Below are 22,004 nucleotides of genomic sequence, written 5' to 3'. Positions count from 1 at the left end.
GTGATGGATCGGTTAAAATCCTATAGACCTAAAAACTATCACTGGAGACATTAATGTCTTCCCTTTGTCTTAAAGATGCCTCAGGTAGAAAGTGGCTCATCTCACCGCACTGTCTCCTACACCCTCCCTTCAGATGAAGTGTCGGAGTTGAAAGCTCTGTTACACCCTGCTGGGCCTTATAATGTAATTTCTCACAAGGCAAAAGCTTATAATGTATCCTCATGTTCGCCGAGGTCAGTTTAACAGAATAGAGTTTTTCATTTGCAGCCCCTTGTTTTTTCTCGCAGTAATAGCTTCTTAAACGACACACGGTGGAGCCAAGGTGAACAGTTTTTGATGCACAAGCATTGGCTTCAGGTCACAGTCTTTCTTTGAGATGCTACTTAATATTATGAAAGGCTATTATAGCTTTTTTTCCCCTTTTTAAAATACAAGCCAATGAAAAACACAGGTCATTTTGGAATTCTTTGTACTGTTATTGATTGCTATTCACAATTGTGATAATATTTTAATAATTTAGATTTTTTTCTGTTTTAAAAAAAAATGTATTAATTCAGATTCTTTTTCTTTTTGAATTCATTGGTTAAGTTGTTTATTTTTTAGTAATTTGTTTAGATTTTTAAAATGTATTCATTTTGATTTTTTTTTTCTCTTTTTTTGGATTTTCTTTCCCATTCTCTAAATCTAGTGGGATGTTGTACTCTACTGCAAGCTTTCACTGAATACTTTCAGTGTACTGGGGTAACTGATGATTTAATTTAATCTCACTTTCTCCAACATTAAATGTATGTGCACCTCACTAAATCTCAGATTTTTAATTCTTTGTTAGCCAGTAATTTCCTCTAAACCTTTGGTGATCAATAAACACAATTATATTATAATTGTGTTTATATTAGAAGTAGAATGTGGTTTAGGTACAAGGACACTATTAGAACATCCAAATAAATGCAAAACTTACAAGAGAAAAATGCATTCTGTAATTTTGATTCGAGCTTACTTTGTGATGCGCTGTTCCCAACACATTTTTGTTCCATGCTGTTGTTTTCCATCATCCGCCCTGGGTATAAGCCTGTGACAGTGATGGCTGACAGTGATGGATTGGCATGGACAGATTAAACACATCTTTCCTCCGCGGAAGAGCATCTATCCAGTGTTCTGCCTTTCTGCCTCTGCTTATTCCACAGGTTAGAAATAATCAAACCTCTAACTGACTTCACTTAGTGCAGGGACATGTTCAGACTGTGTTTGATCATTAGAAGTCAAACAGAGCTCTGACACTCACAGACTTTCAGTGCTGTAAAATTATGCTGGTGGAGTTCAGAAAGAGGTCATTCTCAGGCCCCATGCCATTGGCTAACAGCTGGCCAGCTGTGAGTAGACCTTCAATGAGAATCATGCTCAAAATTTACCCTCAAACTTTCCAGATGCAAACTTACTGAGTGAACATTCTAGTAGAGTAAAATCTAGAGTGGAGTAGTGTGTGGTGGGCCCAAAGGGTTGTCTAAAGATAGGAAGCTATTAGAATTTAATCCATGACAAGCTGTGCAGTTATCAAAAAATAATGCATCATCCAAGGGCAGAATTTGCTTCCACAGTGTTTACAATGAAGATGGAACTTTTTAGTGATGAAACCATTTGGGAAAATATACTGTGCTACTTGCTCAGTGTGCGGACACAGTACTTGTGAAATATTCCCAAGAATATTTTAAAAGAATATAAATATTTTGGTCTAAATGTTTTGGGGGAAAAAAAGATTGTTTTCATATAGACGTAATTATGAAGATGGCCAAATGTTTTACCACATCAGTGCGATGCTTATGGGAAAAGTCACACCCTTAGCACAAAATGTCACAGTGATTTCCTGAAAAAAAATTATTAAACTTCACTTCTTCCCATGAGTTTGTGTTAAAGGAATAGTTAGACATGAGATAAGATAAATGATACCACTCTCGTCCTATGAATACCCACCAGCACCTCTAAAACTGACTAATTAACACCTCCTTTGTTTAGTCCATACAAAAACTGAAGTCTAAGAAACTAATGTAATCCTTCACATTATCTCCTATTGTTTAAGTAGGCGGGTGTCTAAAATGTGTGTATTAGTTTTGATATGATTCATAACTCAGGTCAATGAGTGCAGTGTGTACATACTATATATATATATATATATATATATATATATATATATATATATATATATATATATATTGTTTATGTGTCTCTGACTGAGGCCTTTTGAGGCAACTTCCACTCAACCTTAAGACTTGACAGTGTCCTCAGTAAAGCCTGCCAGCCAACTAGGCAGCAAATCACAATCTCCCACAGAGAAAATAATAATACATAGCTTTAGGGCAGACTGGAGCAAGTTCTGTAGATGATTTGAGATGCCTGCTAAGCAGCAAAACAATATGGAAGGACACTGCTAAGCACTGCAATGACATTGAGCCTTGCAAACAGCCAAACATTATTATTATATACAGTAGCTTCCAGAAAGCTTAAAGAATGCTAAGAAGTGAGCATTGTCTGCCAGGAGGCAAAGCAGCCATGCAAGTGGCAGTCAGACAAGTGGTTCTTGATCCTTTTAGGCAGCAAAGTGGCATGATGTATCATTTTGTTGCCCAGTGCACTGCCCCGGCATGCTTTGCAGCCTGGAAATGTCATGACCATTATCTCGTATTCTTTAAGCTGTGAAGAAGCTGTCTGCTGTTAGAAAGAACTCTGAATGAGTGAGTTTCAGGCTCACAGGGTTTCCAGGAAATTTGAACAGGATTGTGATTTGTCCATACTGTCCATTACTATACATTACATAAGATTCAAGTTAATTATATGGATACTTTAACAATAATAATGTTGTAAAACTTACACTTTTTATTTTACAAAAACAAATCACTGTAAGATGTGTTCTGGTAGAAATTGACATAACCCATAACCTCCTTAGTCGTTTTTGTAAGCTAAACCCTACCAGGGTTTAGTTTACAAAAACTGTTCAAATTTAAATATATGTGATGTGCCACCAAACCACTGTGAGCTGTCTTTAAATTTCTGGTTTTATTTCCAGTACATTTGGTGATACAGCAACAGGTTCAATCAAGAAGTAGATAGTGGAGGATACACTGCTGACACAGGGAACCGTGCAGGGAAAAACAATGTACTACTAAAATTTTTAAAATATTGAACATTGGTCGGAGCCTATTGAGTAACTGCTCAAATATATCACCCTTCATGATAAAGTTGGAGGTTCCCATTAAAATATGTCAACAGAGGCACAGAGAGCAGGCAGATGGAAAACTGCTTCTTCTTTTGTCGCCTTAAATCAAAATTCTTGAAGAGCTTGTGTTTTTCTTTAGCTGTCGTGGACTTACAGTAACACTGTTTAATGCTCTCTACTGCCTTGCTCCAACTTTTTTCTTTCATAACTCCAATTGAATTAAGTTACAGTTCATTTCATTCAATTAATATCAATGTATTCACCCCCCAAGGGTTGATTAAAAAGTAGTCATTGCTAATCACAGATTCACTGAAAGAAAAAAAAAGATTGAACTGCCAAGAACTTGTTTGATAAATCGCTGCAGACAGAAAGGTTTATTGCATTTTGGGAAAAACATAAACCTTTAACATGACATCAGGATAAGCAACGTGCTCAACGTGCATCTCGAGGAACTCTTTTGGAAAATCGTGATCTCTTATCATAGTTGTGGTTGCACGGTGGTATGGCACAGCATGGGAATCCCAAAAGTACAAAATTTCTACAAGCGAATGGCCCCTGATATGAGGTTTGCCTTCCTCCTATTCATTCCAAAACTGGAACAACAGAAGAAGAGAAACTATTTTTTTATTGGTCTATTTATTATTTTGTCCATTTTTTTAGGCTTGTGGCTGTGGATGGTGACCAGAGACCAAATGTGTCTTTATTTTCTTTTTTGAACTCAGTCTGGAGGTTCCTGTTTTTCTGAAGGGTGACTGACTGATAACAGCACAGCAAATAACATCTCAATACAAGCTATACAGTATGTAAAAGTTGTAGTGATGATTCGGGAGTTGAACCTTCTCTGTGTTTACGCTGGTTTGCATCTCTGCAAGTTGCTGTCAAGCAAAGCTAGACTGTTGCAGCATGTTTATAATGCTATGTGAATGTTTTTGGTTTTTTTTTTATGACATGGACCATAATAAATCTCTTCCCATATGATTCTAACAGGCCGAACATGCTCAATATTTGTATGGCATAAGAGCATCTGAGAGTTCATTTTTAGTTTGCGTTGCATTCAGCATAAGAATGCATTGCAAACGATTATCTGCATGGTGCATGCATCATATGGAGCCTAGGGGAAAGCAGTAGGAATGAGCTGAGTAGTCACTTACTACAGCACATACATAAAACTGCTTCTGGGGAGTTCTGTCATATATGGGCCATGATTCAACGCCAACATAAAAACTCAAGTTCATTCCAAACATCATTACCTCTGATTGTTTCTGCCATTGCGCCTGTTAGTTTTACAAAAGAATAAATATTCATTATGTCTGACAAGCAGCAGTGATGATGGGGAACGTGTGAATGTAGCTCTGTACTTATTTTACCTTTACATAAAACAGTAAAATGAAGATCACTGTTAGTCCATTTAGAGCTTTATTATGAACATTCAGGAAAATCTAGGAAAGTGTTCATCACAAACCGCACTGAAGCAATTCTGAGTAAAGTATAATTTCTCTTCACAGAGAGATTATAGACGTTTTTATTAGTCCATGCTGGAAGCTCAGGGAGATTTTACGGTTCCGTATATGCATGGAATACGTCTCAGCATGCATGTTCCCGCACACAGAATTAGAGGGAGATTTTTTTTTTCCGCTTCCATTTTATTGCTTTTGGCCTCACAATTTTCATCACAGTCTTGTGAGAACTATGTATCTCCAACCAAAAAAAAACAACTTTTCCTGAGCTAAGAACTTAGTTTTCAGCGCTATTTAATGAGGAAGAGAATTTTCTCAGCCGATAAAGGAACACTTCACATCCTTCAGTTTATTTGGAAAATTCACGGTTTTCACCGGATGCATTTGAATTGAGGCTCACCATGCCATTTCATTTTTTTTTTTCATTTAGAGTGAACCCCTTCTCCATAACAAAAATGTGAAAGAAGATGGCCCCTCAGATCAGTTTAGGGGTCAAAACAGCCACCTTCAAATGTACCATTGTAACCACTGTCCTACTCACAACAATAGAGATATTGTGCACTCTCATTACAGTACATCACCTTTTCCGGCCTTTGCTCGTTTATAATTTACCAGCAGAGTAACATTTTCTTTTTTTTTTTTTTTTTTTTGAAATTCCATTAGAGTTTGATTGAAGCATATATAGGCAAGGCTGATTGGTGATATTACCAGATTCCTGTATGTTTGAGATTCTGAGTGCCTGTGTAGGCTACATTAATATGACAGTAGGAATACTGATTAGCTTCATTCGGGGATGTAAGCTTGACATTGATGGTATGCTAATGCATTGCCACTCTCCTGCGTGTGTCCACACACGCTGAGCACCTTCTAGCATTAGCAGTGAATTTTCATACGATCCACCGATAATGGAAACTCATTTTATTCAGAGGACGCTGTGGAGGACACCAGGCTTAATCATGGCTATGTAAATAATAAGCTTATACCCATTCATCTTTGTCTCTTACCTTTTTCTCTTCTACCTCAACCACATAAACATGCAGCGGTCTTGTGGGACATTTTGAGCACTCTTGGGGGCCCTCTGGTGGCTAGGGGACCCTAAGCAGTTTGCTTAGTTCACTTATGCGTCAGGTCGGCTCTGCCGTGGTCCCAATGAAACACATTACATGTTGTTGTGAACAATATATGACCTTTGATTTTGCACACGGAACACAACATAATGCATTATGAATCCAGCCCAAGAATATAAAATATAAATCATGAGCTTGTGTGTTTAATTTTTAAAGCGAAAAGACAAGATTAACCCTGCCCTCACTTTGGTTGGTTGTGGTAGGTCCGTATCGGAGAGACAAACAAGTGAATCAGTGTGACAAAAGCCTCACTGGGGTAACCCCGTGTGAGCATCCCTGTGATTTTTGTTTAAAAGACTTCAGCTAAATAAACCCAGCACCTTAGCATATCTGACAGCCTGCTGGTTGGGACAAGCTTTGTCTTATACGAGTTATACACTGATCAGCCACAACAATAAAACCAGTTACAGGTTCTAATGTTTTGGCTGAATGGTGTATATATATATATATGTGTGTGTGTATATATCTATGTGTATATATATATATGCATATATACATATACATACATACATATATATATGTATATATGCATTCTCCTCCCATGGGGGGTGGTGGTGTGTCTTCCGCAAGCTCGGGTCCTCTATCAGAGGCCTGGGAGTTTGAGGGTTCTGCGCAGTATCCTAGCTGTTCCTAGGACCGCGCTCTTCTGGACAGAGACCTCAGATGTTGTACCCGGAATCTGCTGGAGCCATTCTCCCAGTTTGTGGGTCACAGCCCCCAGGGCCCCAATTACCACTGGCACCAATGTTGCCCTTACTCCCCACATGTTTTCTAGCTCCTCTCTCAGCCCTTGGTATGTTTTGATCTTCTCGTGTTCCTTCTTCTTGATGTTGCTGTTGCTTGGGAGCGCTACTTCTATCCCTACTGCCTTCTTCTGTTGTTTGTCGATGGTTAGCCATCACCAGTTTGTCAGTCCCACAGGATCATGGCTTGGTCATTCTCAATCACCTTAGGAGGTGTCTTCCATTGTGACCTTGGGACCTCCAACCCATACTAAGTGCAGATGTTCCTGTACACTATGCCAGCCACTTGGTTATAGCGTTCCATGTACGCTGTTCCTACCTCATCAATCTCTAGTTGTGATAGCAGTTTGCATTTGCGGATGTTGGAACACTGAGCTAGTAGTTGTATCATTGATGTTTGGGTTTCGAAACATCTATATATCGCTTGTACTTGTACAATTTGTATTACTTGTACAGTAGCATTCCAACAGATCCCTCAATGTCTTGTTGACCTCCGAGCCAGTGGTTTCACTCATAGGCCAGCAGCATCAAAGACCTTGCCTAAGGGTCCATAGGGGTCCTAAGGGTCCACACTGGATATGTGAGTTTCCAAAGACAGCAGTGTTAACCACTGAGCTATCCAGCTGTATATGTATGTATGTATGTATGTATGTATATATATATATATATATATATGACAGTGTGTGTGTGTGTGTTTCTGAATAAAGGATGCTACTCCATACCAACATCTTGTTCTTTTATTTCACAATTTTTTTATGTTTGATGTGGGAATGCAATAATTCTTAATCCATTTAAGGGTGTATTTTCATAAATATCAAACATATCAAAATATCAAATTTATTAACTCTCATTATAATTAAACATAACCTTCTCCAACATATACTGCAGGTTTCTAGTGGTTTGGTTCCCTGAAATTCTACCAGGGAATATAATTTTGCTTTAGATCTTGTACGTTTGTACCTCTCTTGCTCAGGAAGGTGATTCTGCAACACAAAATACACATACAGCAAAAATAAAGGCAGCAGCCTCATGAGAGAACATACTGAGAAAACAACTGGTCAGGAAAGAAATCTTCGATAGACTTAGTAGATAAAGCAGTATTTGAATTAATATGTTAATTGGGGTTATCACGGGGGTGTTTATTTATATATTGTGCCAATACAGCATGTCAGTCTGACTTTAACAAACATCTGAGATAAACCATCACAGTTGTATACTCTGTCCATTCCCATAGCACTAATATGCTGAACAAAGCAGGAGAAGTGAATGTCTTAATTACGGTGCACTCTGAGATAATGATAACGCTTGCATTAGCCTGCTTGAAGAGGGTTGCACAAATGCAAGTACACATACACACGCGCACTGGTGAATCGTTGAATGTTACAGCAAGGTGAAAACATATCTTTGAGCAAACACCTCTTTGTGTTTTTCTTCCTGCAATATGTTCTATGTGAGCTCAGAGAGGAATTAAAGGCGAACTCAACTGGTTTAGCTTGGTGCCTCTATAACATCGTCAGACTCGCAATGGACAGTTTAAAAAATATCAAAATCGATGCAACAAAAGCAGCATTACTGTCATTTTTATTCCAGGCATTCTTCCTTGTCAAAACCTGGCACCTACATTACAGTGTTTCTCTAATTATCAGTACCGGTGCACAGTATTTAAACAGTAATTGTACCTGGCAGAAACCAAATAGCTGTATTCTATACTTGAAAGTGTAACACTATGGCTCAGCCTCACTGTGTCCCCTATGACCTCATCCTATTGACTCTGCTGCCATTTACAAGATTTGTGGAGGCTTAACTAAATTAAAGATTGCCCCAAACCGGCTAATGGGTAATGTAAGAGGACTATAAAACCCTCTGACATACACTGGTGCTGACTTACACTCCACCACCCCTGACAGATGCACATGTATCATATGAGGTTTTTCTTACAGATTTGTTATAGTTTCACTTTTTTTTTTGGACTTAAATACGAACTCGTCCCTCTGAAATTGTTTTGAGAATGTTTCGCATTTACGGTGAAACAATCAGTGCGCAAAACACACGCACATTTTACTTGTCTAGTCCAAGAAACCTCAAGAACACAAAGACACACAACACTGAGAAGTGCCCCCCTCTTAATCTTTCAGCTAAGAGCCAACGTGGGTCTAAATATTGTTAGGTAGAGAGGAATCAGCCCATTTACAGTGAAATGCCAAACAATAGCTCGAACAGTTTGATGAGCACAGTGTATATCACTATCCATGGCAACTGATTCTTCCCACTTACGGTGGAGAGTGTTGTTTGCATCCCACAGTTTACCTGTTTATTTATGCATGACCCTTCAATGTGGAGAGCCTTCCACAGCTGTGAGTGTGAAGTGCTGGTGAAGAGAGATCAGTTTGGGAAAGGGTCTTTGTCATCTTCTGTCCCCCGGGATGAAGTGCTTCGCTTGATAAATCTGCAGTTTTATGTACAGAAAGACTTACATTTTAATTGGAGTTGGGTAAAGTAGGGTAAGGAAGTTTGAAAAAAGTTAGCTTCTAGCGTCTATAGCTTTATTTTTATATTTGGCAGAGGTGTAGAGAGATAGTTGCTGAAAGTAAGTCAGATCAGGAGTTCAGCAGCCACAAAAAGCTGTGAGGAAGAGATGGGTGGAAATCTGTTTAGGAGTGGCAGGCAGTCCGAAGAGCTCTTTTTTTTCTTACCAAGGGAGGGATCCTCACAAGACCCCTAAAAGCTGATGCACAATGCCTGACACACATTCGATCGTAGACCACAGAGCCTACCTCAAGATAATCTTATAATAACTGCATCATGGGAAAACAAAAAGACATTTTGGAGAAACTGGCAGGGACCTTTCAGATCCGAAATGTGCTCCTCCGCCAGGCCCTGGCAGAATGCCTGGGAACCCTAATTCTGGTGGTGAGTACAGAGTATTTTTGCATTAATCTCGCAGGGGGCTGAGTGGATCAGCTTGTTTGTGTAAAATACGAAAGGCTAAATTAATGAATGCTCAATTTAAAGTCATTAGAATTTAAGGTAGAGGCTTAATTTTCCATTCAATAAAATGAACTTTAAAGGGGATGTACACTGTGCTTTTGTATTATTTTGAAAATGGAGGAAATGAATTGTTAACTTGCCATGTAAAGTGGTAATGAAAACTGTGTTTGGTTATTCAAGAAACCTATCATATGGTCAGGTTTGCTTTTGAAATACCTTTGGTTAAATTTGGTTAACTAGACAACTGGTTAAAAATTGGTATGCCTTATGTTTTGTTCTTTTTGTCATTTTCTTTGGGTATTTGACTCTTAAAAAGTGCAATAACTTTCTAAGTACCTTTGAATCTACACTTGAATCCGCGCTGTGAGCTGTGATTGGCCAGTTCTTGGTAGCCTATCAACGAAAGGAAAACACTATCACCACCGTCACCACGAAAAAAAAAACTTCCACTAAACTTCTGCATGCGCAAGTTATCTGCTTATTGTAACAAGTAAAATACACATATAATACATAGCATATGGAGATGTAATAAAATTAAAATTATAGCAGTACTGCTGAGTATGCCTGAGATCAATGAATCCAGCCAACAACTAAAGATGCGAGATGGTGATCAAAACAATTATTGTTTACAGTTTATCTATATATATCACATCATGATAAATGGCTAACAAGTTGCAAGAGGTTATTTTCTCACTAATAACACATCCTAAAGCCATCGAACAGCTTTTCAATTCAACATGAGGGAAGAGAAAAAGACCTTTTGAAAATGCACCAAGGGATTCTGCATCCTCCTTGACCAACGTGTTTGTGTAGAGAAAGGGGTGAGGATGTTATCGTGGCGAAAGTTTAGTTGTTTGATGACAACACAGCGAATAATTTGGGTTTTTTTTCTGTGAGGTTCGCCGGGTCTCCTCTGTAAGACTGATTTGATGTTCAAAGGCTACTTTTACAGTAGTGCTAAAAAGGTAATGAAACTTTAACTGCAGCTCTCTTCCCATTAAATTCCTGCTCTCTTAGATGTCTATGAGTTGAAGAAACACAGAGAAATGTTAACTTTATTCTTAAGAACTCCTCCATAAATTATCTCCTGCATTAATTTCCTTCTTTGTACTTAAATTACACACAGGGAACCCTATGGTTTTCTATCCATATTGCTTACTAATGATAGAAGACTTCATACAGCGTCTGAAACCTATTTCCACACGCTAGGAAGCCACAAGAATCTTTCAAATTAAAACAAAATATTTTTCAGAGAGTGCAAAACAACCTGGAATCCCTCTGTTTCTCATTGTAACCCACAGGCAACAAAAATATCAGGAGAGGGCACCAATGGTGAAGTGCCAGGCCATTTGTTATTCTGCTCCCCAGCTGTGACTGATCTGTTAATTCTAGGATACCGTTTGCTCTGCTGGCAATCCGGTCCCCTCGGTGGTCAGACCCGGCCTTCCGTGGAGGAAGACTCCGCAGGTGGAGTCAGGTTTTTGTCAGCATCAATACTCCCAGACAAAGCCCATCCATAACATTCATATGACCTCTGAGGTCACAGAGACACACCCTGGATAAGACAAAAAAGCAGGACTCAGCTGGACACCTGACTCCAGGTCAGGCAACTGTGGGGCTTTATTATGGTCTCAAGTTTTTTCTACTACTGTCTGTCTGCAAAAATAACTTCATCTCAGGGTTGTTTTTTCCACTTGACAACATATTTCTGGTTGGATCTCAAAATAGTAAAATGTATGGTTGGGAAATGTGAAAGAGGCAGGCATAAAAAGGTATATGTGGTCAATAAATAAATCCAGATTGTTTGCCTGAAGTGTTTTCCCTCTTCTATCCAGATGTTCGGTTGTGGTGCAGTAGCACAGCTGGTGCTGAGCAGAGGATCCCATGGCACATTCCTCACTGTTAACTTTGCTTTTGGATTTGCTGCAACATTGGGCATCCTTGTGAGTGGACAAGTCTCAGGTGAGGATATACTAATGTATTTAAGGCGCTGCACTGCTTCCCTTAAAATTTTCTTAACCCTATAATGTTCTCTTTAACAACTAATAAAACATGGCAAACATTGTTTTATCACCTTTATGCGTCATGACTTCTCCTAATGTTATGAGAATTGCAGGACATGTGTCAGTGGTCCACTAGAAAATGTCACATTTCTTCTGTTTGGGCTTTCAGAGACCCCAGCTGTAAAGCATGTTTAAGTACAACATATCCATATCTGTGGCTGTGTTGACAGTACTTTTTACACAGCACAGCCGCAAAATCCATATAAGTCTATTTGGATTTCTGTTATTGGAGTTTTAAACAGTTTGTACAACAACGGGTCTAACAGTAACAACCCATTGGCAGCAAACAAATTGCACAATTATTTAAGAATAATTAAAATAATAAGAACTATTTTAAGAGCAATTATGTGGAATCTGTGGGACCCAAAGTCAAAAAAAGGTAAGGGCTAACTTAGGAACAGGGAGGAAAACTTTATTATGATCAAGAAAACCATACTTAGTTGAGCTACAGTTATTTTTCTATTTGTATTATCATGAAGTACCTGTCATACAAGACTCAGCTTTTTTTCCCCAAACTTCCATCAATAAAACAGTGAGTCATTATTATTGATGGCTAGACAGATACTAAATATCAGCAAAAGGTAAACCGGGAGTTATCTGAAGTGCAGTATTTACCACACTGATGTGTTTGCCAGGCAAATGACAGCTTGAGGCAGAAGGGCAAGCAGAACAGGAAGAAGTGGACAGAAGAATGTAGAAGTTTAAAAGAGACACACAGAAGGAAGAGGGCACTTATCCGTTAACTTGAAAAGGATGCGGTCTGTAATTGAAAGGAAAGTGAGTGAGTCAATCTTCAATCCCAGTATCCTCTGTCAAAAGCAGCAACACTACAAAGGGGTCTGCAGTTCGCTCATGCTCACTTCTTCAGTGCCTTTATAATGAGGCTGTCCCCCTCTAATACACATTGCATCTGAGAGAATAAGCTCTCATAATTAGATAGCTCCTAACCTGACACGATTAAGGTATGAATACAAGTGAGGCACCCACATGAGTGTGCCATCAGAGCAGTTCCTTCCCCCTTCCAGGTTGAAAAAAAAGAATACTTTTCTGAATCTTTTCATCCTTCCAATTTAATTTGTGTCACAGAGACCTTCCATCCTAACAGGACTTCACTGAAACCGCAATTACTGGATATATGGTATGCTCAGAACTCTCTTCTCTCTGCCTGAGACAAAGGGGGCTCTACTGTATGCTGTAGAGATAAAGCAGCCTCCATGTTTTTGTTTTCTCACAGTGAATCACAAAGAATCAGATACATGTATAGATTTCTATATTTTTCTCATCTTTAGGTGGTCATCTGAACCCAGTGATGACCTTCACACTGTGTTTACTTGGGAGAGAACCTTGGAGGAAGTTCCCGTTGTTCTTTTTCTTCCAGACTCTTGGGGCCTTCCTGGGTGCAGCGATCATATTTGGCATGTATTCCGGTATGTGAAATTGACGAAGACTAATCAAATTAATTAAAATGTTAGTGTTTAACCAGCCGTGCACCTTTTATCCATGAAAAAAATCAAATTGTTGTTAGTGGTACACTTAGTATTTTGTGCAGGTCCTGGGGGTGGGGACAAAAGCTGGCTGGACCCCAAGGACAATTTTGAACCTTCAACTTACTTCAGAATACAGAAGCTTTAAGGCTGACATTGAAAGATTTGCTACACGTTGTAGCTACTTTACTGTTTGAACAAAGCCAAACGGTTGTTTACTCTGACTAAACACGTCGGTGAACAAAGGGGCACCTATACTTGCACCTTATTGTGCAGTTCTTGACTAATATGCTGTTGGGCTTTTTGAAAATATGGACTCAAACACAGAACTCAAACACATACTTTCAAAAGCTGATTTATTGTGAATGGGCAACGGTGAGGGTTGGGGGAAATCGAGCCAGGGCAGACAGTGGAACAGGGAAGACAGAGTTGGTGTGTGAGGGTTTGGGGAATGGAGCCTGGGCAGACGGGGGAGCAAGGGAGAGTGAGATGGATTGATCCCTGGCAGAACAGACAGACAGACGCAGAGCTGAGGTAGGAAAACACACAGGAGCTGCAGCGGTGGATGGACCTGGAGCACAGGTAAGAATAGGAGTAAACAGGAGCCATGCAAACACAAGGAGAAATACATAGTCGGATTAAGAGTCTCCTGAGCATAAGTACCACTAGGCAGAAAGAACAACCTGGCAAAGAATGGAGTGAAGAACCAGGGTCTTTATACTGCAGGTGGTTATTAGTGGATAGATGTCAGGTGTGGAGGTGGAACCGGGTAGCCACGCCCAACGGACACCAACTTATACACAGACTGGGACAGATTCAAACTGGGGACAAACGAGACGCAAGGGAGGGGAGCAAGGGAGAGCCACAGCCTAACCATGACATATGCCCCACATTTGGTAGCTTTCTTCTACTGAATCTCTTACACAAGCGATCATTTAACATATCATGAATACCATTTAGCTATAATGAGAAAAGCACCCCAATCCTCTGCCTTTTAGAAAGATTAGAGGAACAAGACTAAGAGTCTACTCCCATGCTATCGGCTCCATGAGGCTGCACTTAGGCACAGTGGTGCTGACAGTAGCTAAATGCTAATGCCAGCATGCTAACGTCCTCGCAATGCCAATGCCAACATTTTTATGTTTATCGTGTCAAACATTTTAGTTTAGCTTGTAGCGATCTGTCCTTAAACCAAAGTATGTGACAAATTTCTGGAGAGGTGATGGCGCAAGAGGTAAAGTTAAGTCACCACAAATAATCCGGAGGGGAACATGAATGTCTGTACCAGATTTCATGGCAATCCATCCAGCAATTCGAGAGATATTTCAATCAGAACAACAAATGTCAACCTCGTGGTACCACAGGAGTAAAAGTCAAAGATCACCAAAGTCATTGAACCATGAATTGTGTACAAAACTTTATTTCAATCCATCCCATAGTTCTTGAGATATTTCAGATGAGAAAGTCTTCAATACAAAAATACATTGTGAATCACATGATCAATTAACGAAGTCGGGACTCAGGGTGGAGAACATCTTTGGCCTTCTATAGGGGGTTGGGATGTTCATACATGAATTCATGGATTTGTGTTCATATTGTGTCATGTGTGCTTTGCAATTGTGTGTTCATTTGTATGAAAACCTATGTGTCACAGTTTGCGCTTATTGTTTTTACCTCTGTATGCTTATATCTAGTGATATTTTTCTATGTTTGTGCATCCCCGGGCCCCATTCAGTGCTGACTGCAGCTGTGTAACCAGGCAGAAAGTAAAGAAACTGAAACGCCAAGTGTTTTACTGTTTGCAGTAGCTGTCGACTGTATCTCTGAAACATACATTATTTCACCAATTTAACCTAAAATTTGCAGGTTGCTTAAGTGATAGTGAGATAGTGAAGATATTTTGGAGTGATTTGCACAATGTTTCACCAGATGCGTTATGGGACTTTGGCCATGGGGAGCTGATTGTGGTGGGGAAGAATGCCACAGCTGGAATTTTTGCCACATATCCATCCAAACATCTCACCCTGGTTAATGGGATCTTTGATCAGGTAACAGTGACTTGATTTCTTTTTTTTTTTTTTTTTTTTTTGATATTTCACGTCTATTCAATAGTTTACACATCTAAATCAGCGCATCTCTCAGAGGTCCTACACTCTGGCTGCAACAGTTCAAGTGCTGCACAAGTAGAACATATTTAATAGTCATTATCCGTCGGTGTCCATTGTCTGTTGTATAAGACAACAACTTCAAATTTCAAATGTTTAAAAAAGAAAACAAACATAGACTTGAATAGATACTTGAGGTCACAATGACACGTCGGGTTGAGCTGAGTAGACTAAAGCAGTAACTCAAATACAAGTTTCTCTTCAAAGAGATGGATGAATGAAGAACATGGCTGAGTCACTTCATCTCAGTGTGTGAGAGGAAGTGCATTGCTCCACTGCTGGAGCCCCAAATTCTTATTATTCAAAATTACGATATGGAAATCTGTCAAACCGGTAATGGCCTAATAGCCAATCAAATCACTTTAGCTTCTCTTATCTTCTCTAACCTCTTAAAAGCAGCAGACAGTGTCATGAACAGGTCAGTGCCACTATTCAAATGATCCCTCAGTCTAAACTTTGAAGTGTGAACAAAAGGAAGTTCAATTAGATTCTTGTGTGTCAGAAGATAACACACATAATCCTTCTGCTGTTGGCTACATGTATTTATCTCAAGAAGATCTTACATTCCTACACCAGGTGTCAGTGACATTTTCATTTTAGAGAGATCTGAGTGTGCGCCTCAGGCCACGAGGCAGAAAAATTGTTTGTTAGGTTGTCTGAGCAGACAGAAACACAAGTCAACATGTTGACATAACATACTATCAACACGTACTGTAGGGCGCAATTTGCATGTATCTGTTACTGGTTCTAGACCTACAGGGAATCTGGACCTGCAGTAAGTGGTAGGCTAGGAAGCACTGTTGATGAAATTTCATCTGAGCTAATTAATTAATACCAGAACATTTCACAATATAAGTATATAATGGTTTAACCAAAACTACATTAAATTACATAAGAATTATTCTCCCCAAAGGAAAATAAGTGCAAATGAATTCAAAATAATTTAATATATATTCAATATAAAAGAATTGGCTTAACTCAAAACACTAATGTTTACCAAAATAACATAACCATGAACAACACATTCACTTGCACAACACTTGCTCCTTCAGTCACACACATATTAACACATACAGCATAACATATACACAACCTTTCTACCACAATCTCAAACGTTAGACTCTCTCACACACTTCCACTCAATGGCTGCAGTTAGCATGTATGGCGTGACGACGACATGGGGTTGAGGGCATGGCAGGGGGGCCAGCCCACGGTCATGGGGTCTTTTACAAGTCTGTGCTCAGAGGCCCATTGTCTCATAATCGATCCATGGCAGCACCAGAGCACCGTCTACTTCTAAGTGTTTTACCTTGATGTAAAGACTTTATAAAGAATGTGAGACTAGTTTCACAGTTGTTAACCAAAAATAGAGGGGGAGTCTGTTTAAAGATGCTACATGGCTACATAGCCATCGTTAGCATTAACAGCTATTCACTTACCAAGAGCTTCAGCCATTGTTGCATGTACAAGACAAGAGGTTAGATTACGTCCTCTGAGCAGCGCTACTTCTTCGTCCTCTGATGTTGCACTGAGGGCAGACTGGCGAGTGACTTACTATAGTATATAGACTTACAAAGTGGTATTAGGAGATGGGACGGGACAGGGCTAGCTGGTTGGCGTGCTAGCTTCAGTAGAAGAAAAGAAATGACAGAAATAGAAGCAAAACAAGAGTTAACATTGGCGTTCCACCGTTGGAGACAGCTCTTGGTGAGTAAAGGAAGTTTAATGCTGAACTTGAGACTTTTATTCTAGACTGGTAAGTAAACAGCTGTTAATGCTAATGTTGGCTATGTAGCAATAGCAAGTACATGTAGCACCTTTAAATAAAAACTAAACATGTAGCTTTTTTTTCCAACCTACTACATATTTCGTATTGTTTTTAGTGCAAATAGTTTTTCAACAGGATGTCACAACTCAAATTGCGCTCTACCAAACAGTTGAGAGGACCATTAACAGGCATGTGCTTGCTTGCTCCATGCTTAACAATCATCAGCAAATGATATAAAAAGACATTTCTTGCAAATACACTGTTTGCTAACTTACTAAACAGCTACTGTGCTCTTTTTGATGGAATGTGTTTTGTTTTTGTTTTTTTTGCATTTCATCTTGGAAGAAATGTTCAAGACCCTTGTTGTCACTGAAATTCCTCTGTGCTGGTGTTGGCAGTGCTCACTCAAAAAAAACTGCAGCACACCTGCCTAAAATGTTTGGCTCTTTGCAGCTCTCTTACATCATTTAGTAGTGCTGCCCCTGCTGGCTGTGTGCGTATGCTGTGAAGCTGATTGTTCTCCAGACCTGCGGTGATGAAACCAGGTGAACTGAGGAAACACTATCTTCAGCCAAGCTTACCTCAAAGTGCTTCCGCTATCTATTGATGTTGGAATACTTCAGTGGACAGTGGAAGTTCTATAATGTGCTGTTTTCTGACGAAAATTTTTAACATGATGGAAAGATTTGACATTTATTTCTCAGCAGAAGGTTTTTGTCTGAAAGTTTGTAACTTTTTCAAAACAAATTCACATTAAACATACTTCATAGGAATCACAAGAGAAATAAATTTGCAAAGTTAAGGTTTGTTTTAGTATTTAACATCTCCGAGGAGAAATATTAAAATGCTGTATTAAATGACTCTTGATTGCTCATGCAACAGCAGAATTATTTTGTCTCTCTGATGAAAAGAATTATGGATCACATCGAATTAATGTAAACAAAAAATATTAATATATCACTGTCCCTGTTCTGTATCTCAGATTATTGGAACAGCTGCTTTTATCGTTTGCATCCTGGCCATTGTTGATCCAAACAACAATCCCATCCCTCGAGGTCTGGAGGCCTTCACCGTAGGCTTTGTGGTGTTGGTAATCGGCCTGTCAATGGGCTTCAACTCTGGGTATGCTGTCAACCCAGCCAGGGACCTGGGACCACGCATCTTCACGGCTCTTGCAGGCTGGGGTGGAGAGGTCTTCACGTGAGTATAGACCTGTTTAGGACAATCAAGATTGACTGGATAGAGGTAATGAAGATTTGATGATAATTTTAGCACTTACCACCCTTAACCTGTCAGTTATTAATCCAATAAGTCAAATATGCTCAAAGTGGAGATAGTCTGAGTGGAGCTGAGGAGGAGATGGCTTTGTAGCAGCCACTGTGGCTAAACTTGATTGGCTGAGAGAGATATTAATCAATGAAAAGTAACAGAACTCTTCTTTATGCTACAATAAAAGCTGTTTTCTCACTACTCCCACCAAACCACAAATTAGAAAGAGTGACATTAAAGTAAATTCTAAAGAAAATGTTACTGAATTACAAAATAGCATTACAAATTTCAATAGCAATAGCATCTTTCCACCCATCCTGCTTCAGTGCAAAATTATTTCAAACTTTGCACATATCCAGTTTGTAATGTACAGCTTCTGTAAAAAATTTTAAGTGTCACGCCCAGTCTAAGATAACACCAAAGACATCATCAGGGTTATTCCACAAACTTTGGAAAGCTTCCTCCAGAGCCACAGAAGACATTGTACAACTGTTTTTAAAGATTGATTAGTACTGAAATGTCCATTTAAACATATTAAAACACGTCATGGATAACATATTAGAATGTTACCCTTAACACTGATATGGCTAACATGCTTTCTGGCTTATAGCATTGCATTTCTGTAACTTCTGATATGCACTCGTATTTTATTTAGCTCTGTTACGGTAGATAAATTGAATAAAAATTTTAAAATAACACCTCACCACACTCCAGGTTTTTCAATTTTTCTCTTCCAGTGCAAACACCTACTGGTTCTTTGTGCCCATCTGTGCCCCCTTCTTGGGTGCAGTGGTGGGTGTGCTGATGTACCAGCTAATGATTGGACACCATTTAGAAGGAGAAGTGCAAGAGAAGAAGAAGGAGGAGGAGGAGGAGGAGGAAGGGCTTTCCAATATTCCAACCAATGACGATGCATGAGCTCATCTCGATTTTTTTTAAAAATAATTATATTGCAGCAGATAACATTCTTTCCTAACACCTCTATCTTTAGATGTTTAGGAAAACCCTTTTGGTTTTGACTAACACCACTTTCTGGATAACATTAAAGCCACCAGTCAATGATTATGAAAACATCTTATGACATCTCATCATAGGCAGGAACAGATTCTAAGGAAATTATGGCACTTGTTTTTGAATTCATTTTTCTTAACTCCACTGAGTCCTTTCATTTCTGCTTGAAGCACAAAACTATTTCCTTCACACTACGTGTCTGACAAACAAATAAATAAGGTCAGAGAAAAAAGTTAAACAAAAGACAGTTCAAATTGAAGACGTATTTGAAAGTTGCCTTGTTTATTTCAATCTAAGGTGGAAGAAACTTCCAAATCACCATTAAATCAAAAAGGATTCACACTCAACTTTTTGTACTCCAATTTCCTACATGTGTAAGACCTGTGTATGCCAGTTTAGCAGGATTCCTGAGTTGGAGGCACATTTTCTTTTTACAAACACCCATAAACAGATATGTTGTAAACCAAAAAAAAAAAGCATTGTTAAAAATTATGTCAATGATAGCATTACAAAATCTGAAATTAGATGACTTAGATGAGACAATCAATACCAATCACATATCTGTTCATTAAATATGAAGCTGGGGCCAGCAGCTTAGCTTAGCTTAGCATTAAGACTTGAAGCAGGGGGTAACAGCTAGCCAAGCTCTGTCCTAAGGTTAAAAAAAAAAAAAAAGTCAACCTACCAGGACCTGTCAAGCTCATTAATTAACACGTTCAACTCATTTGTTGACGGCAACGTATGCGGCTACTCGCCCCTCTCTCCTCCCAGAGACACTGAGAATGAAACACCTGAAACACACAGACTGGACTAATTTTCACCAGGATTTTCCTTTTCTCCACATACATTTACTATCTTTTAAAATAAATAAATCTTAGTCTTCTCTGCTTTTAGCAAAACCTTCAATGTTCCCAGGTCAGGCCAAACAACAACATTTACCCAAAAACGTTGCCTTGATTTGGAACTGCAACCGTGCATACCTCGTCCAAACCCGTTTGCTTCTCTTGTTTCCCGACTTGCTCCTGGTGCACAAATGTTGCATGCCCTCTCCTGCAAGCAAACACTTGCTGGCTATTTTTGGACCTAATTTAACAATTGTTTCAGCTTGCTCCTTGATCAGGATGATATTATCATAACAGGTGGTTTAAAATTGAGATTAAATGGCCAGCACCTTTTTATCTGTGTTTAGTCATTTGTATCTTAAGAATCAGCACCTTTTTATCTGTGTTTAGTCATTTGTATCTTAAGAATCACTGTATCATTACCTCAATTACGCCCTTGGAGACAATATTACTAAGACTTAAATAAGGCTGTTGTATTTTCAGTGTAAGACGTCAACAGTGTATTTTCATTGGGTTGGTTGGTGAGCAGTAGCTGGCCTTCCAGATTCACTGGTATGCAAATAGTGACATTTGCTACATTACAAATACCCTCAAACTGTTAATATGCGCCTTTTGGTTTATAGTGCCTCAGGTGGTTATCACTGTTAGAAATTTGATCTTGGTTTGAAAGGGCATTCAGGGCAAAAAAAGGTCAGAGGTATTTGCTCAAAATAACACTCCCAGTACAATTACACAACAAAGAACAAACACACACGTGCATATCAGAAGTTTATATCACTGATCCAGTGTCTTCCACAGATGTCCATCAATGCTCAATTGCCATTGTCGGAGAAGCAAAAGTAAACTCTGCTTCAAAATATCAGTGGTGACATTTTTCGATTCTGGAAAGGAATATCAATCCATCAGATCTTACAAAGGTTGAAAATTCAGAGACGGGTGTTTGACATTTGGAGTCTTTCTTTGGCATGGACTTTGCAGCAGTAAACCAAACATGTCGTGTGTCAATCTAACCATTTCACTCTGAAATTATAATTTACCTTCCTGTTCTGTTGACTTGCAGAAGAGAAGCAGAGTAAGCAGCAGCAGTGTCTTGATTTTGCTTTTAAAAGATGTCAAAGCAAAACAAAGACGAGGTTCAACCATTTTTTCAGGGAAAAAGCTCCATTACAAATATGACAAGGTCTGTTGGTCTGGAACAGTATAACTACCAAGTAAATCCAAATATGCTTTTCATTTCCTATGCACTGGAGTCAGTCTTCTATGGATGCTGTGGCAGAAAAACATGATAGAAATGCAAAATGGAATCTACCAGAAAATAAAATCAGCAACAAGAACTGCAAGAGTAACAAGAGCCCTCTCAATGGTTGACACATTCGTTTGTTTCCTACCTCAGATCACTGCCAACATATAAGGATACGCTATGAAATATGAAAATATGTACACTGACAGGTAGCAGGTTTTCATTTAAGATTAAACATACTGAATATTATATCCCATATCCAGCCTAATCTTAATGTCATGTCACACAGGCGTGTCAGTGCAGGCAAAGCAGCATAAAAGCCTAAGGCCACAGCTCCACTGTGTGGTGAAGTAATGAACTTCCAACACTTTAACTACTGAGGAGTATTGTCAGAAAGTCACACACACAAATAAAACAACAAACACTAAAAAAAAATCTCTGGTAGATTAAAAACGTTGAAGCAGGATAAAACACAAGACTTTTTGTAGGTCTCTCTTGAACAGTTCAGTGCAAATGTTCAATAAAACCGCACTGGTGCACGGTTTACCACATCGTTTGAACTGGATCAGGGTAAATTATAATAAGAGGATAATGGCTTTTAAAGTTTAGTTCATGTTCAGTCATGGATTAATGACAATG

General features: G+C 39.0%; 1 protein-coding gene across 1 annotated transcript; it reads left to right on the top strand.

Moving 5' to 3' along the window:
• The first annotated feature begins 9,337 nt into the window (after nucleotides 1-9,337).
• LOC120806353 (aquaporin-3-like) lies at nucleotides 9,338-19,781 on the top strand. Its single transcript, XM_040157413.1, has 6 exons — nucleotides 9,338-9,445; nucleotides 11,359-11,485; nucleotides 12,876-13,013; nucleotides 15,000-15,118; nucleotides 17,986-18,203; nucleotides 19,010-19,781. Exons 1-6 carry the CDS (start codon nucleotides 9,338-9,340, stop codon nucleotides 19,188-19,190), a joined length of 891 nt encoding a protein of 296 aa, XP_040013347.1. The 3' UTR covers nucleotides 19,191-19,781.
• The last annotated feature ends 2,223 nt before the right edge of the window (nucleotides 19,782-22,004 follow it).

The sequence above is a fragment of the Xiphias gladius genome, chromosome 20 (assembly GCF_016859285.1).
Source record: "Xiphias gladius isolate SHS-SW01 ecotype Sanya breed wild chromosome 20, ASM1685928v1, whole genome shotgun sequence".
Taxonomy (NCBI): domain Eukaryota; kingdom Metazoa; phylum Chordata; class Actinopteri; order Istiophoriformes; family Xiphiidae; genus Xiphias; species Xiphias gladius.
Note: the sequence above shows the minus strand (reverse complement) of the source record. Positions and strands in the feature narration are given on the sequence as shown.